Source organism: Lipophrys pholis, assembly GCF_963383615.2.
Source record: "Lipophrys pholis genome assembly, chromosome: 8".
Taxonomy (NCBI): Eukaryota; Metazoa; Chordata; class Actinopteri; order Blenniiformes; family Blenniidae; genus Lipophrys; species Lipophrys pholis.
Genome location: NC_137630.1, coordinates 32,620,179 through 32,637,701, shown reverse-complemented (window position 1 = coordinate 32,637,701; position 17,523 = coordinate 32,620,179). Strand labels below are relative to the sequence as shown.

Sequence of the window (17,523 nt, the reverse complement as noted above, 5' to 3'; positions counted from 1 at the left end):
ACAAATACACCAGATACTACTCCAGATACTACACAAATACACCAGATACTACTCCAGATGCTACACAAATACACCAGATACTACACAAATACACCAGATACTACTCCAGATGCTACACAAATACACCAGATACTACACAAATACACCAGATACTACTCCAGATACTACAACAGATGCTACAAAAATACACCAGATACTACTCCAGATACTACACAAATACACCAGATACTACAACAGATGCTACAAAAATACACCAGATACTACTCCAGATACTACACAAATACACCAGATACTACTCCAGATACTACAAAATACACCAGATACTACTACAAAAATACACCAGATACTACACAAATACACCAGATACTACTCCAGATACTACAAGAATACACCAGATACTACACAAATACACCAGATACTACTCCAGATGCTACACAAATACACCAGATACTACACAAATACACCAGATACTACTCCAGATACTACACAAATACACCAGATACTACAACAGATGCTACAAAAATACACCAGATACTACTCCAGATACTACACAAATACACCAGATACTACTACAGAAATACACCAGATACTACACAAATACACCAGATACTACTCCAGATGCTACACAAATACACCAGATACTACACAAATACACCAGATACTACTCCAGATACTACACAAATACACCAGATACTACAACAGATGCTACAAAAATACACCAGATACTACTCCAGATACTACAAAATACACCAGATACTACTACAAAAATACACCAGATACTACAACAGATGCTACAAAAATACACCAGATACTACTCCAGATACTACACAAATACACCAGATACTACTCCAGATACTACACAAATACACCAGATACTACTCCAGATAATACACAAATACTCCAGATTCTACACAGTTATACCAGCTACTACTCCAGATACTACACATTTACACCACATACTACACCAGATACTACACAATTACACCAGATACTACAACAGATACTAATCCAGATACTACATGATTACACGATATACTACTCCAGATACTACAAAATACACCAGATACTACTACAAAAATACACCAGATACTACTCCAGATACTACACAAATACACCAGATACTACTCCAGATACTACAAAAATACACCAGATACTACTACAAAAATACACCAGATACTACTCCAGATACTACAAAAATACACCAGATACTACTACAAAAATACACCAGATACTACTCCAGATACTACACAAATACACCAGATACTACTCCAGATAATACACAAATACTCCAGATTATACACAGTTATGCCAGCTACTACTCCAGATACTACACATTTACACCACATACTACACAATTACACCAGATACTAATCCAGATACTACATGATTACACGATATACTACAACAGATACTACAAAAATACACCAGATACTACACAAGGTACTACCACAGACACTACACCAGCATCAGATACTACTCCAAATACTACACAAATACACCAGATACTACACCAGCACCAGATACTACAAAAATACACCAGATACTACACAAGATACTACACCAGCACCAGATACTACTCCAGCTACTTCTCCAGATACTACACAATTACACGAGATACTACACCAGATACTACACAAATACACCAGATATTACACCACATACTACACCAGATACTACACCAGCACCAGATACTACTCCAGCACCAGATACTACACAATTACACCAGATACTACATAAAGGTGTGTGTGGGGGGGGGGGGGCTGGAGGCAAAACGTCTAAGCTTGTTGTCTCCAAGTTGTGAGGGAGGAGGGGGGGGGTGAACCTGGAGGACTGGTTCTTCTGAACTGAACCAGGAGACATTGAGGAAGAGGGGGAGGAAGAGTATAAGAAGGAAGAGGGGGAGGAGGAGGAGGAGGAGGAGGAGGAGGAGGTCAGACCATCCCGGCTCCCCGCTCCGCTGCAGCTTCAGTCCGGCAGGATGAGCGGAGCGGCGGGTCCGCAGGACGGAGGAGTGGCGGGAGGCTCCACCGGGAGGACGCTGCGCTTCCAGCGGCCGCACGGTGAGTCCACGCACACGCACGCACGCGCACTGGGAAAAAAACCCCCAGTTGAATCCTATGCGCGGTCTGGGTCATTCGGGGTCGTGCACGATTATGTAATAAAAACGAGCGCGCGGCTGCTCCTTCCTCTTTCATTCATCATCAGAGCGAACTGCTGACCACCGGCCTCGAGCGGAGTGGAGCGCGCGTGCAAAAACACGTGCGCGTGCTATTATGTGTGTGCATGCGTGTGTGCGCGCGCGCGCAGGTTCCGCGTGCGCAACAGCGGCAGAGCGTGGAGGTGACGCAGCAGCGGCGCGCAGAGGAAGCGAGGCTGCTTCTGCTCGAGGGGGTTGTTGTCCGTGATGCGGGGGACGTGAGGCCGTGGTGGGGGGGCGTGAGGAGGTGTGTGTGGGGGGGGGGGGGGGGGGGCCCACGTGGCTTCACGTCTTCAGCGAGCAGAAACAAATGGACACCGAGCAGAAGCGGCGCGAGCGGCAGGTCGCGCCACCGGTGCGGTGTGCGCGGCGCGTGCGCTGTGAGAGCACAGGTGAGTTTGATTTCTGTTAATCTCCAGTCTCTCTCTCTCTCTAGCTCTCTCTAGCTCCCTCTCTCTCTCTCTCTCTCTCTCTCTCTCTCTCTCTCTCTCTCTCTCTCTCTCTCTCGCTCTCTCTCTCTAGCTCCCTCTCTCTCTCTAGCTCTCTCTCTCTCTAGCTCTCTCTAGCTCCCTCTCTCTCTCTAGCTCTCTCTCTCTCTCTCTCTCTCTCTCTCTCTCTCTCTCTCTCTCTCTCTCTCTCTCTCTCGCTCTCTCTCTCTAGCTCTCTCTCTCTCTCTCTCTCTCTCTCTCTCTCACGCAGCCGGTGTCTCTCTTTCACGCAGCCGGTGCAGCTGGTCGGTGTCAGTAGAACCCTGCTGGAACCCAAACACCATATTTAACGGACACGTTGATCAGACCATCAGGCGGGGGTGGTGGGGTGGTGGTGGTGGTGGTGGTGGTGTTGGTGGTGGTGGTGGGGGGGGGGGGGTCATGCTCCCTCTATGTATAGATATATCGGTTCCTGGAAACCGTCCAAACGGTCTAAAGTTAGCAGCAGTTGTACCAGATAGAAAGTGACGGTATGTAAACGCAGGCTGAGGGAATCTGCCTGAATCCCCAGCGGCTCCCTTCACACCTTTCCAGTGAAAACCTTTGTGCTGTTTTTCTGAGGTTTTTCACCAACGTGACAAAGTGACGTCATGAATCGTTGAGAAGCTAACAGCAGTTAGGAGGAGAGATCAATCAATGTTTCACTGTTGAATCTATCTGCAGCCACTCGGTGGCGCTGTCCACAGCTGGGAGTCGTCTGGACGGCAGATATCAGGATAAACTGACCACCATGGTCTGGACCCCTGTTACTGCAGGTTTCCTGTGTGTTACTACAGGTTTCCTGTGTGTTACTACATGTTCCTGTGTGTTACTGCAGGTTTCCTGTGTGTTACTACAGGTTTCCTGTGTGTTACTACATGTTCCTGTGTGTTACTGCAGGTTTCCTGTGTGTTACTACAGGTTTCCTGTGTGTTACTGCAGGTTTCAAGCCTGTTACTACAGGTTTCCTGTGTGTTACTACATGTTCCTGTGTGTTACTACAGGTTTCCTGTGTGTTACTACAGGTTTCCTGTGTGTTACTGCAGGTTTCAAGCCTGTTACTACAGGTTTCCTGTGTGTTACTACATGTTCCTGTGTGTTACTGCAGGTTTCCTGTGTGTTACTACAGGTTCCTGTGTGTTACTACAGGTTCAAGCCTGTTACTGCAGGTTCCCTGTGTGTTACTACAGGTTCCCTGTGTGTTACTGCAGGTTTCCTGTGTGTTACTGCAGGTTTCAAGCCTGTTACTACAGGTTTCCTGTGTGTTACTACAGGTTTCCTGTGTGTTACTACATGTTCCTGTGTGTTACTGCAGGTTTCCTGTGTGTTACTACATGTTCCTGTGTGTTACTGCAGGTTTCCTGTGTGTTACTACAGGTTCAAGCCTGTTACTACAGGTTTCTGGTGTGTTACTACATGTTCCTGTGTGTTACTACAGGTTCCTGTGTGTTACTGTGGGTTCCCTGTGTGTTACTACAGGTTCCCTGTGTGTTACTACATGTTCCTGTGTGTTACTGCAGGTTCAAGCCTGTTACTGCAGGTTTCCTGTGTGTTACTACAGGTTCCTGTGTGTTACTACAGGTTCAAGCCTGTTACTACAGGTCCCTGTGTGTAACTACAGGTTCAAGCCTGTTACTACAGGTTCCTGTGTGTTACTACATGTTCCTGTGTGTTACTACAGGTTCCTGTGTGTTACTACAGGTTCAAGCCTGTTACTACAGGTTCCTGTGTGTTACTACATGTTCCTGTGTGTTACTACATGTTCCTGTGTGTTACTACATGTTCCTGTGTGTTACTACAGGTTCAAGCCTGTTACTACATGTTCCTGTGTGTTACTACATGTTCCTGTGTGTTACTACAGGTTCCTGTGTGTTACTACAGGTTCAAGCCTGTTACTACAGGTTCCTGTGTGTTACTACATGTTCCTGTGTGTTACTACATGTTCCTGTGTGTTACTACAGGTTCCTGTGTGTTACTACATGTTCCTGTGTGTAACTACAGGTTTCCTGTGTGTTACTACATGTTCCTGTGTGTTACTACAGGTTTCCTGTGTGTTACTACAGGTTCCTGTGTGTTACTACATGTTCCTGTGTGTTACTACATGTTCCTGTGTGTTACTACATGTTCCTGTGTGTAACTACAGGTTTCCTGTGTGTTACTACATGTTCCTGTGTGTTACTACAGGTTCCTGTGTGTTACTACAGGTTTCCTGTGTGTTACTACAGGTTCCTGTGTGTTACTACAGGTTTCCTGTGTGTTACTACAGGTTCCTGTGTGTTACTACAGCCTACAGCTACACAGAAGTCTCATCACATTCAGTCTAAAGTTTGTTGTTGTTTACAGTTGGGGGACGTCCAACATGGCCGCCCAATCGTACCTCTGACCTCACAGGAACAACCTCAATAGACTGGCTGTAATAACGATCCAGTAGAATGTCTGTTGTTCTCTGCTGTTAAGTTCAAATAATATTAGTTTTATTCTATATTCTTACTTTTCTACGTTGATTTTAGAAGAAAAGAGGCATGCTGGGAAAATTCTCGACGTCTGACGTTACCGTAGGGACCAGTTGTAACTGCTCAGATTATCCTGAACTACAATAAAACTGTAACACACACACACACACACACACACACACACACCTCAGTCCTGTTTGTCCGGGCAAAGTTTACGTATCCGCCTGCTGATTGGTGGATAAGCTCACTGTGGGGTGGGGCCAGAGTGATTGACAGCCCACCCGGCCAATTAGGAACGTAGCGTACTGCAGACAGGTGTGCTGACACACAGGCTCCGCCCACTCACACAGAGAGAGTGAGTTCAAAATCAGTGCACTCAGCTATAGAGACACACACACGCACACACACACACGCACACACACACACGCACACACACACACACACACACACACACACACACACATAGAGACACACACTCACTCACACACACACACCTGGCTGCTGCCATGGCACAGACACGGAGCACGCTCACTCAGAACCCTCTGGAGAAAACATGGGGGCCATGGATGAGGAGCCGGCTGAGCCAACGGAGAGGCTGTGAGTATACACACACACACACACACACACACACACACACACACACACACACACACACACACACACACACACACACACACACACACACACACACACACACACACACACACACAGGTTGTAGTTAGACATGTTTGTACTCGTATAATAAAGAGTCGTTTTCACCGACGACTTTCTGGGTTCAGTTTCTCGTGTCGCTGAGGGAGAAACCTGGAGGCCGTTCACCCCGACCTGTGTGTGTGTGTGTGTGTGTGTGGGTGTGTGTGTGTGTGTGTGTGTGTGTGTGTGTGTGTGTGTGTGTGTGTGTGTGTGTGTGTGTGTGTGTACTCACAGCCACTGGTGTCGAACTTTTCAGACACACACATTTATGACAACACACACACACACAGTTTCCACCAATTTACAATTTGACACGACGCTTTGAACTGGAAGCATCAGTGAGAGAAAAGGTTATTATGGTGACTGTCAAAATAAAACCACCAAGTTGGATTGTTATTATGGTGACTGTCAAAATAAAACCACCAAGTTGGATTGTTATTATGGTGACTGTCAAAATAAAACCACCAAGTTGGATTGTTATTATGGTGACTGTCAAAATAAAACCACCAAGTTGGATTGTTATTATGGTGACTGTCAAAATAAACGTACCAAGTCCAGGAGAATTTGGACTGGGAGTCATTACACTGGAGGAAACTTTGTTCTGAATGGCTCTACTGAGCATGTGCAGTAGATGGATGTTTTACGCCGAAGTGGTGTGTGGGTTGCGTGGCGTTCAGTCTGAGCTGGGGGGCGTGGCCTAGCGGAGCGTTAACGTTTCGCCGCTCCTGTTTCTTTGTGTTCCAGCGTCGGTGCCTCAGTTCACCAACTCTCCCACCATGATCGTGATGGTGGGCCTGCCGGCTCGAGGGAAGACCTACATCTCCAAGAAGCTCACCAGATACCTCAACTGGATCGGAGTCACCACCAAAGGTATCGTCCAACCAGACGCCACGGCTACGCTAACGCTCAGTTTCTCCCGTTTCTTGAAGTCATTTTTCATCCTTTTGAAAAAAAAAATGGTCGACAACAATCCATTCCAGATGTTTTCTCTCTTGATTGTTGGTTATTTGGGCCTAATGCCTCTTCACAGTGTTCAACGTTGGACAGTACAGACGCGACGCCACGCGAGTCTACAACAGCTACGAGTTTTTCCGAGCCGACAACGCAGAGGCCATGAAGATACGCAAGTACGATGTTTTTCTCTCTCAAGACTCCCATCATGTAAAAACGTGTTCCAGCAGCTCCTCATGTGTGTGTGTGTGTGTGTGTGTGTGTGTGTGTGTGTGTGTGTGTGTGTGTGTTTTTCAGGGCTTGTGCTATCGCCGCCCTGCAGGACGTATGCGAGTACTTCACCAGAGAGCTGGGTCAGGTGGTGGTGAGTATGATCTAAACCTAGAGCTGCACAACCTAGAAAAGGCCCAGTCAGCCCAGTCCGATCGTCTACCTCTGTTATTACCATTTCTTCTCTTCCTGTTTTCACCCCCACAGTCTCTTCTATTGTTTATGCTTCCATTTCTGCTAAATCTGTTTCTCCCACATATATTTCTACTTCTTCTACCTCTACTTCTTCTACCTCTACTTCTTCTTGTACCGTTTCTTTAAATTCTACTTCTAAAGTTTTCAAGTGAAAAGGCATCGGGTTTTTTTCTGGAAAGTTTTCAGACCTCGGACACCGTTGTCACGGAAATGGACCCGGAAGTTGGAAACGTGTGGACGGGACGTCGTTCTTCTTCTCCTACTTCTTATTTCGACCAACTCTTCATCTTCTACGTCTTCTTCAACTGTTTCTCCTCCTGCTACTCCTCCCATCATTCTTTTATTTATAGTTCATCCAAATCTTCTTTTCCTGCTTCTGCTTCTCGTCCTACTTCTACTTTTGTTCTTCTCTTTCTCCTACTTTCATTTAGTCTTCCTCTTCTTCTTCGCAGCCTCCCTCTGTTTTCCTGTGAGCAGTCGTTTGTTGTTTTTCTGTCGTCATGACGACTGATGAAGCTCTGAAGCGGCTGCTTGTCTTTGTGTTTGAAGGTTTTTGACGCCACCAACACCACCCTGGACCGCCGAGACCTCATCCTCAACTTTGCCAAAGACAACGGCTACAAGGTTTCTTCTTCCTGTTCTTCGTCTTCTTCGTCTTCCTGTTGTTGTTGTTCTTCTTCTTCTTCCTGTTGTTGTTGTTGTTCTTCTTCTTCATCTTCTTCTTCCTGTTGTTGTTGTTCTTCTTCTTCGTCTTCCTGTTGTTGTTGTTGTTGTTCTTCTTCTTCTTCGTCTTCCTGTTCTTCTTCTTCTTCTTCTTCTTCTTCTTCTTCTTCTTCTTCTTCTTCTTCTTCTTCTTCTTCTTCTTCTTCTTCCTGTTGTTGTTGTTGTTCTTCTTCTTCTTCCTGTTGTTGTTGTTGTTGTTCTTCTTCCTGTTGTTGTTGAAAGGAAGGTGACGTCCAGCTGACACTGTGTTTCTGTCTCAGGTGTTCTTTGTGGAGTCGCTGTGTGACGATCCAGATATCATCGCTGAGAATATCAAGGTGGGCGGAGGGAAGCAGCAGCAGGGAATCTGTTTTCCAGCTCTCTGCTCTCTGATTGGCTGCTCTGGACCGGACTGTTCTCTTGTTTTGGCAGCAAGTGAAGCTGAGCAGTCCAGACTACGTTGACTGTGACAAAGAAGAAGCTGTGGCCGACTTCCTGAAGAGGATTGAATGTTACAAGCTGACCTACGTTCCTCTGGACGACCTGAAGGACAGGTGAGCATCTGTACTCTATTACTCTTCAAAAGTAGTGGAGACACCGAGCTGAGCTGTCAGAACCAAGTGGGTGAGTTTAATGACCGGACAGGAAGATGCTCTACAATCTGATGTTAGAGGAGGAAGATGCTCTACAATCTGATGTTAGAGGAGGAAGATGCTCTACAATCTGATGTTAGAGGAGGAAGATGCTCTATAATCTGATGTTAGAGGAGGAAGATGCTCTACAATCTGATGTTAGAGGAGGACGATGCTCTATAATCTGCATGTTAGGGGAGGAAGATACTCTATAATCTGATGTTAGAGGAGGACTGTGCTCTATAATCTGGATGTTAGAGGAGGAAGATGCTCTACAATCTGATGTTAGAGGAGGACGATGCTCTATAATCTGCATGTTAGGGGAGGAAGATACTCTATAATCTGATGTTAGAGGAGGACTGTGCTCTATAATCTGGATGTTAGAGGAGGAAGATGCTCTATAATCTGGATGTTAGAAGAGGAAGATGCTCTCCAATCTGATGTTAGAGGAGGACGGTGCTCTATAATCTGATGTTGGAGGAGGACGATGCTCTATAATCTGGATATTAGACGAGGAAGATGCTCTATAATCTGATGTTAGAGGGGGAGATGCTCTAATCTGGATGTTAGCAGAGGAATATGCTCTATAATCTGATGTTAGAGGAGGAAGATGCTCTATAATCTCAACTTTATTTATAGAGCACTTTAAAACGACGCAGTTGGCCAAAGTGCTGTACACAGACAAAAGCAGATAAAAATATATAATTAATTAACAACACAATAAAAACAATAAAAACAAGTAAAAATGTTAAAAACCATAAAAGAGTTAAAAGCCAAAGAGAAGAAGAGTTTTCAGAGAGTTTTTAAAAACAGGAAGTGAGTCGGCCTGTTTGATGTGCAGAGGAAAGTCACTGTGAAAAGGTGTGATCACCTCTCTGCTTCCTCTTGGTCTGAGGGACAAACAACAAGGACAGACCTGTCCACCTGAGACAGCCAGGGAGAGGACGGCCGGAGCAGGTGGGACAGACACTGTGGGGCGGGGCCATGGAGACATTTAAAAACCAAGACAGGATTTTAAAATCAATCCTAAGAGGAGCAGGGAGCAGTGAGCCGGTACTAAACCTGTGTGCTGGTGTGTTCTGGATCCTGGGAGAAGTTCTGGACCAGCTGAAGACGTGAGACGGAGGACTGGCTGAGTCCAACATAAAGTACATTGAGTGGTGATAGAAGCAGGGACTAAAGTCTCAACGTGATCCAGGGACAGCAAAGGGTTCACTTTGGCTCCTTGTCTCAACTGACCACTGATTTCATTTGTAGAAGGAATTTAAGACGAGAGTCCAGTCTGCCTCAGAGGACCCAGATCAACAAGAACCTTGGTGGAACCACTGGGCCCAAACCACATGACCTCCGTCTTCTCATTGTTTAAATGTAAAAAGTTCAGGGACGACCAGGACCTGACTTCAACGATGCAGTAATCTGACTACTCGTCTACCAACAGACAGACTCAGCAGCTCGATTAAAGGAAGCATGCTAATGCTAATGCTAATGCTAATGCTAACTCTACAGGAACCTGTCCTACATCAAGATCTTCAACGTGGGCAGCCGGTACCTGGTGAACCGGGTCCAGGACCACATCCAGAGCCGCATCGTGTACTACCTCATGAACATCCACGTCACGCCGCGATCCATCTACCTGTCCCGCCACGGCGAGAGCGAGCTCAACCTGGTGGGACGCATCGGAGGAGACTCGGGGCTCTCGCCCCGCGGGGCGCAGGTAACACACACACACACACACACACACACACACACACACACACACACACACACACACACACACACACCTGTGTATGTGACCTGTGTGTGTGTGTGTGTCAGTACGCTGCAGCTCTGGGGGCGTACCTCCGTGAGCAGAGCATCAAGGATCTGAAGGTTTGGACGAGCCACATGAAGAGAACCATCCAGACGGCCGAGGCTCTGGGGGTTCAGTACGAGCAGTGGAAGGCTCTCAACGAGATCGATGCTGTGAGTCTCACACACACACACACACACACACACACACACACACACACACACACACACACACACACACACACACACACACACACACACACTCACTCAGACGGCTCGGTTGTCGTGGTAACGGCAGTGTACACGGACCCAGAGCACATACGAGAATCAGATCTCAACATGTCGAACTAACAGAGCGATTTAGAGAAACGGAGCGTCTCGTTGTGAAAAGAAGTCCGTCAGAAACAAACTTAACATGCAGCCGCTCCTGGAACAGCAGCTGCAGCCCTTAAGTCTCCATGGCAACAGACTCTGATGTCCTCCATGACGTCCCTCTCATGGGACATTTTGACCTTCGCCAACAAAGTTGGCCGAGAACTTTGTTTTCCTCTACATGTACTTCATATTCATTGGTTTGTATGTACTTTACCAACCTTTGGCAAAAACTATTAACTTGAATCGCTTGAACTCTTCAGGGACGATGAGTCATCATCGAGGACCAACCATTAGATTTTGGGACGTTAACGACCAACTCTTACTGAATGAATCCCAAACTGCTAGAAAACCGTCCCATACAGAGCGGATGAGAGCGGCTCCTCATGGAGGGGACCAAAGAAGATCGGCGTCTGTTGCCATGGAGACGCTCCCTGCTCAGTGTTTCACAGCGATGGAGCTACCTGACAGGCTAGTTAGCATTGATCTGCGCTCTACCGAGTGTAGCTCTACCGAGTGTAGCTCTACCGAGTGTAGCTCTACCGAGTGTAGCTCTACTTTCACAGTTTGGGGGATTTATTCAGAAACAGTTGGTCGTTAATGTCCCAAAATCGAAACGATTGTTTCTTTGATGATGACGAATCATCTCTGAAGATTTCATGCAATTCGCATTAATAGATTTTTTTAAGGAGAGAAACCCGGATGATAGTTTTGATTCTTCCGGCGTGTCCCTGAACGCCTCGCGCTCCTGTGTGTTCCCTGTCAGGGTGTGTGTGAGGACATGACGTACGAGGAGATCCAGGAGAACTTCCCCGAGGAGTTCGCCCTGAGAGACCAGGACAAGTACCGCTACCGCTACCCCAAAGGAGAGGTGAGAGGATGAACGTGACATCACGTCCTGCAGGGCTCTAGAAGAGACGGAGGGTCTCAGCTGCTCCTTGTCCTGCAGTCCTACGAGGACCTGGTCCAGCGCCTGGAGCCCGTCATCATGGAGCTGGAGCGCCAGGAGAACGTCCTGGTCGTCTGCCACCAGGCTGTCATGAGGTGTCTGCTTGCCTACTTCCTGGACAAGAGCGCCTGTGAGCCACCGTCTCTGCTGCCGCATCACTGTCTTCAGCAACGCTCCTCAGCTCTTCTCCAGATGTGGAGAGGACAGACATGGAGCCTCGTCTTTGTTCTCGGCCGAGTCGAGTCTTACTTTCACGAGCTGTTTTAATGTGTATGGCAGTTCTCAGGTAGAGCGCTTCATTTAAGTACCGTGTGTTTAAAAACCACGTTCCAGCAATCTGGCCTTTTTTAGAGTGAAAGAGCCCCCTAGTGGTGAAAACTATAGTGCTTTAAAACAGCTCGTGAACAGAGAGCCCCCTAGTGGTGAAAACTATAGTGCTTTAAAACAGCTCGTGAACAGAGAGCCCCCTAGTGGTGAAAACTATAGTGCTTTAAAACAGCTCGTGAACATAGACACTTAGGAAACAAATAGAAGCAGAAGCTTCATTCGTCCCTTTTAGAAAATATATGTTTTGTTGCTGGTTTACTGGAAATGACAGTTAGTCTGAGTTTAGAGAAAACTAAAGGTGTAAGAGGTTTATTTTCAAACATCACATCAGTCCATCTTTCAAGTATTATAGAATGACAGAACTACAGCGTATGAATATATTTTATTTAAAAAAAATAATCTCCAAGATCGCAGGGAGGGCGGCGCCCTCTATTGGCCAGCCGCCACTGATATATTAATTACCTTCGTTTGTCCAAAAGTATTTGTGTCATAACGTGGTCAGTTTTAATGTGATCGATGTCAAATCAAGGCCAAAATGTTCCATTTTCATTTCCCGATGCTCACCGTGTGATGACATCACTCGTATCGTTGGTTTGACACCAATCACAGTAAAACTGACCACGTAATGACAGAAATACTTTTGGACCTTTCTGTGACCTGGACCTTGACCTTTGACCCCAATCGCTCTCAATACTTAATGGATCATCCTTGTAAAGGGACAAATCATCTCTGAAGATTTCGTGCACTTCGGGTGAATAGTTTCTGTGAAAAGTTCGTAAAATACAAACAAACAAACCAATAAATAAATAAATGAAGAAATACTCGCAGACAGAAACGTCACTTTCATTGTGAAGGAAATTATAATGTAAAACTGCAAATGGAAATAAAGTAACTTGACTTTCTGAAGAACAAAGACTTGAGACCTGCAGGGAGACGTCTGGAGGACAAGAGCAGAGTGTTGCTGGAGTGACGTGATGCTACGTCTCCGTCTCACTTCCTGCCGCTGGTTTGTAATGAACGACTGTTTGATGCTTTCTAACCTGCGTGTGACTTCCAGACGAGCTGCCCTACCTGAAGTGTCCTCTCCACACCGTCCTGAAGCTCACGCCGGTGGCATACGGTCAGTCTTCGTACAGCGCCACCTTCAGGCCCAAACCCTGAACTCCAACGCTCAAACATTCCGTCTGTCTCTCAGGGTGTAAAGTGGAATCGGTTTTCCTGAACATCGAAGCTGTGAACACTCACCGAGACAAACCAGGGGTGAGTCATAGTTCCTCAGTGGAGGAGGAAGATGCTCTATAATCTGGTGTTAGATGAGGAAGATGCTCTATAATCTGGGTTCAGTGTCTTTAGCTGTTGCTAAAGCTAACCCAGGGCTCAGTCAGCTGGACGGGTTAAACAGTTAAAAGGTTTTAATGGTGATGAACAATGTTTACCTGCTAATGCTAATGCTAGTTACCATGGATACGGGCTCACCTTCCTGTCAGGGGGATTGATGTTAGCTGGCCTCAGAAACAGACATTGAGCTAACCAATGCTAATGCTAACAGACGCAGAGCTAGGGAACCACTGATGGAGGCTAAAGGAGGTTCTAAAGGAAGCATCAGTGGTTCCTAGGCTAAAGGAGGTTCTAAAGGAACCATCAGTGGTTCCTAGGCTAAAGGAGGTTCTAAAGGAAGCATCAGTGGTTCCTAGGCTAAAGGAGGTTCTAAAGGAAGCATCAGTGGTTCCTAGGCTAAAGGAGGTTCTAAAGGAAGCATCAGTGGTTCCTAGGCTAAAGGAGGTTCTAAAGGAAGCATCAGTGGTTCCTAGGCTAACGGAGGTTCTAAAGGAAGCATCAGTGGTTCCTAGGCTAAAGGAGGTTCTAAAGGAAGCATCAGTGGTTCCTAGGCTAAAGGAGGTTCTAAAGGAAGCATCAGTGGTTCCTAGGCTAAAGGAGGTTCTAAAGGAAGCATCAGTGGTTCCTAGGCTAAAGGAGGTTCTAAAGGAAACAACGAGCCTCCTTTCCTTTGCTTATTGAGGATTTAGTCTGTCCTCATCATGGCCGCCACACAGAACCCTTCCGGGGTGAAGGACAAGTGGACAGAGGAGGAGACAGGAGGGACAATTTGGACGTACCCACAGTCTTCATGCTAATGCTAACAGACGCAGAGCTAACCTTCATGCTAATGCTAACTCTTGTGGTTGTTGTCAGAACGTGGACGTGGATCGCAACCCGTCAGAGGCTCTCCAGACGGTTCCTGATCACATCTGACTCCAGGAAGGAAACTAATGGAACGTGGCCTTTATTAGTCTTTTAATTGAAGTTTAATTCGTGTTGTGAGGCGGTGTCTCTCCATCGCAGAAGCACTTTAGGACGCCAGGCTGCGGCCCGACAACTGTGAACTAAAGAAGAAACGGCGCCGACGCAGGAGCAGTGGTGGTTTTCTGTCTCGAGAAAAACCTGGAGAAGAACCGGGGAGGGGGGGGGGGGGGGGGGGGTGAAAAGATGAAGCAGCGTCTCTCATTTCTCCCTAAACTGTCCAACGCCACAGCGTGCCTCCTGCCAACGGTACCAACGGTACCATGCAGCCTCAACACACACACACACACACACACACACACACACACACACACACACACACACACACACACACACACCATGCAGCCTCAACACACACACACACACACCATGCAGCCTCAACACACACACACACACACACACACACACACACACACACACACACACACACACACACACATGCAGCTTCCACACACACTCACTACACACACACACACACACACCATGCAGCTTACACACACACTCACACACACACACACCATGCAGCTTACACACACACACACACACACACATACACACACACACACACACCATGCAGCCTCAACACACACACACACACACACACACACACACACACACACACACACACAGCTTCCACACACAGCTTCCACACACACTCACTACACACACACACACACACACACACACACACACACACACACACACACACACACACACACACACACACACTCACTACACACACACACACACCATGCAGCTTACACACACACACACACACACACATACACACACACACACACCATGCAGCCTCAACACACACACACACACACACACACACACACACACACACACACACACACACACACTGGTAAAGGACAGAAAGCCGTGGGGAGGCGAGGCAGTGATATCCAATAATAAAAAATAATAATCTTTTAATATCATCCGCTGCTCTTCCAGGTACGAGCGGCCGGCGGGCAGAGTTTAGACATGGCGCTGGTTTTTGCTGAGTCATCAGTTTCTCCATTTGGTTTCTCTGCATCATGAAACAGACTAAAGGCTTCGCTGCGTTTGGTTCTTGAATCTTCTCTTTGCTTTCATATAAAAATGTGGTTTTTTTTTCCCCCAAAAATTACAATTTAGAATTAGTTTTTTCTTGTAATTTGGGGATTTTTATGATTTTAATCTTGAACCTGTATTTGTTTTCAAACTGAACTGAACTTTATGACATTTCAGTGGCAAAAATCTTAATTAATTTTAGAGCTAAATTTCTGCATTATCAAATGTTTACAATCTCAAGAACTGATTGTTCATTTTTAATTTTTTTTTTTTACAGAAATGTAAGATTTGATAATTTGGTGGATTGTGAACTTCTCCAGTCAAAACTTTTTTTCAGTTCTTCGGCTTCTTGGAATAGTTATATATAATATTTCTTACCACTTTAATTTTGGACTATTTTTCAAATTTTATCTCCTAATTTGATTTTTTTTTTTTTTTGCAATTTTGATGTCAGTTGTGACTTCAGCGTTCTGATTAGTCAGTAACCAGGATTATTCAGGTTACCTTGGTAACCAGGATTATTCAGGTTACCTTGGTAACCAGGATTATTCAGGTACTGTGAAGACCATGTTTATTCACTCGCCATGGTGATAGGGATACTTCCTGTTGCCATGGTAACCAGGATGGTGACAGGGATTAGGAATACTTCATGTTACCTAGGTGACCATGATGGTGATGGGGATTCTTTTGGTTACCATGGTGACCTGTGAGCCAGCTTCCTGAAGCGCTGACGCTGCTTCGTGATGCAGATTTAGCATCTTATTGGGGAGAAAGGACAGAATATACCTCGGGGAATTTTTATTTTACTGTAAAATTAAAAACAAAAGACATCAGCACACGTCTGTGTAAATAAATGAACATGTTTGTTTTGCCTGTTGTATTAACTGGAGTTCAATCTGTAATGAAAGATTTTATTTCATGAAAATAACTGTTACCTTCATGTTCGAGCAATAAAATAAAAATAGAAACCCGACCTGCTCGCCGTGTCTTCAGTTCAGTGGTCGATGATTTTTACTATTAATGACAGAAAACTTAGAATTTAACCAAAACAAATCCATTGGGGTGATTTTAAAAATGTGAAAGTCTCATGAAATATTTTTCTTTGATACAATAAAAATTTAAAGATTCTGAGAAGTTTGTCTTCTAAAACATTTTGAATAACAGGTTTCATGTAACCTTGTAGAAGTTCCTGCTGGTGCGTCAGGGACTTTCAAAAACGGTATAAATTCCCAACAAGCAGGAAATGACGAAATAAAAAACGAACCTTTGTAATGAGACATTTTTAATAGAACAACAAATAAGACCTGCCACGAGGTCAAATGAATAAATTGATAAACATTAAATTAAATTGATGAAAAGAAATAGGATGGTTGAAACGTCATCAACAGTGTTGCCAGATTGGGTGGTTTTCCGCCCAATTGGGTTATTTTTGTTTACATGAGGCGGAGAAAAAGTACATTGGGCTGGTGATTAAAGTTTGGGCTGCTTTTGTCCACATTTGGTGAGTTTTTAATATTATATTATATTAATATATCCAGCTCTCTCTCTCTCTCTCTCTCTCTCTCTCTAATAAATAAATTGCCTAAATAAATAAATAATTGAATATAGCCTAAATGATTTGATTCCTCCATGTACTATCCAGCTGTTCTGGCTTCCAGTGACTGTAAATTGGTCAAGTTCTCAACATTGTTGAAGTTAATGGAAAGACGCTGATTCTGCATAAAGGTAAGATGATATTTATGTCACATTATCTTATTTGCACTGGGACTGATTTTGGTAACTGCAGCGCACTGATTCTATAGCATCTGCTTCTTGAATTAAAAACTCAATCAGCTGCTGTGCGGCAGGTCGTTGTGCGTCTTTCAGCACCGCAGGTGTGGAAAGTGGCGAGGAGAAATAAAAAGAGGGAGGGAAGGAGAGAGGGAGGGAGGGAGGGAGGGAGGGAGAGAGGGAGGGAATGCGCTCATTTATCTGGTTATTTGATGCAGATCTGAAGCTCTGGGTGTGTTTTCTTTTGCATGTGTTATGATTTTGCGGGTTTGCACGGGTGTCTGGCAACTTCGTGGTTTGGGCTGATTTTTATTGGAATGGGCGGGTTCTAAGATGTGATTGGGCTGGAAACTGTCAATCTGATCTGGCAACACTGGTCATCAACCAACGCGCCGCGCAT

At 45.6% G+C, this 17,523-nt stretch overlaps 1 protein-coding gene across 3 annotated transcripts; it reads left to right on the top strand.

Annotated features, from left to right (window-relative positions):
- Nucleotides 1–1,973: 1,973 nt before the first annotated feature.
- On the top strand, nucleotides 1,974–14,382 carry LOC308113907 (6-phosphofructo-2-kinase/fructose-2,6-bisphosphatase; the record flags this gene model as incomplete). 3 transcript variants are annotated; one of them, XM_080470457.1, is made up of 14 exons in its annotated part: nucleotides 1,974–2,060; nucleotides 6,555–6,680; nucleotides 6,841–6,937; nucleotides 7,059–7,125; nucleotides 7,776–7,850; nucleotides 8,210–8,266; nucleotides 8,361–8,482; nucleotides 10,067–10,274; nucleotides 10,376–10,522; nucleotides 11,487–11,591; nucleotides 11,670–11,799; nucleotides 13,054–13,116; nucleotides 13,192–13,256; nucleotides 14,190–14,376. In XM_080470457.1, 14 exons carry the CDS (start codon nucleotides 1,979–1,981, stop codon nucleotides 14,247–14,249), a joined length of 1,404 nt encoding a protein of 467 aa, XP_080326583.1. In that variant the 3' UTR covers nucleotides 14,250–14,376. The 3 variants fall into 3 exon arrangements, with proteins under 3 accessions (XP_080326583.1, XP_080326584.1, XP_080326582.1); XM_080470458.1 differs by lacking the exon at nucleotides 1,974–2,060 and adding an exon at nucleotides 2,517–2,589 and having other exon boundaries at nucleotides 14,190–14,382; XM_080470456.1 differs by lacking the exon at nucleotides 1,974–2,060 and adding an exon at nucleotides 5,624–5,714 and having other exon boundaries at nucleotides 14,190–14,357.
- Between the last annotated feature and the right edge of the window lie 3,141 nt (nucleotides 14,383–17,523).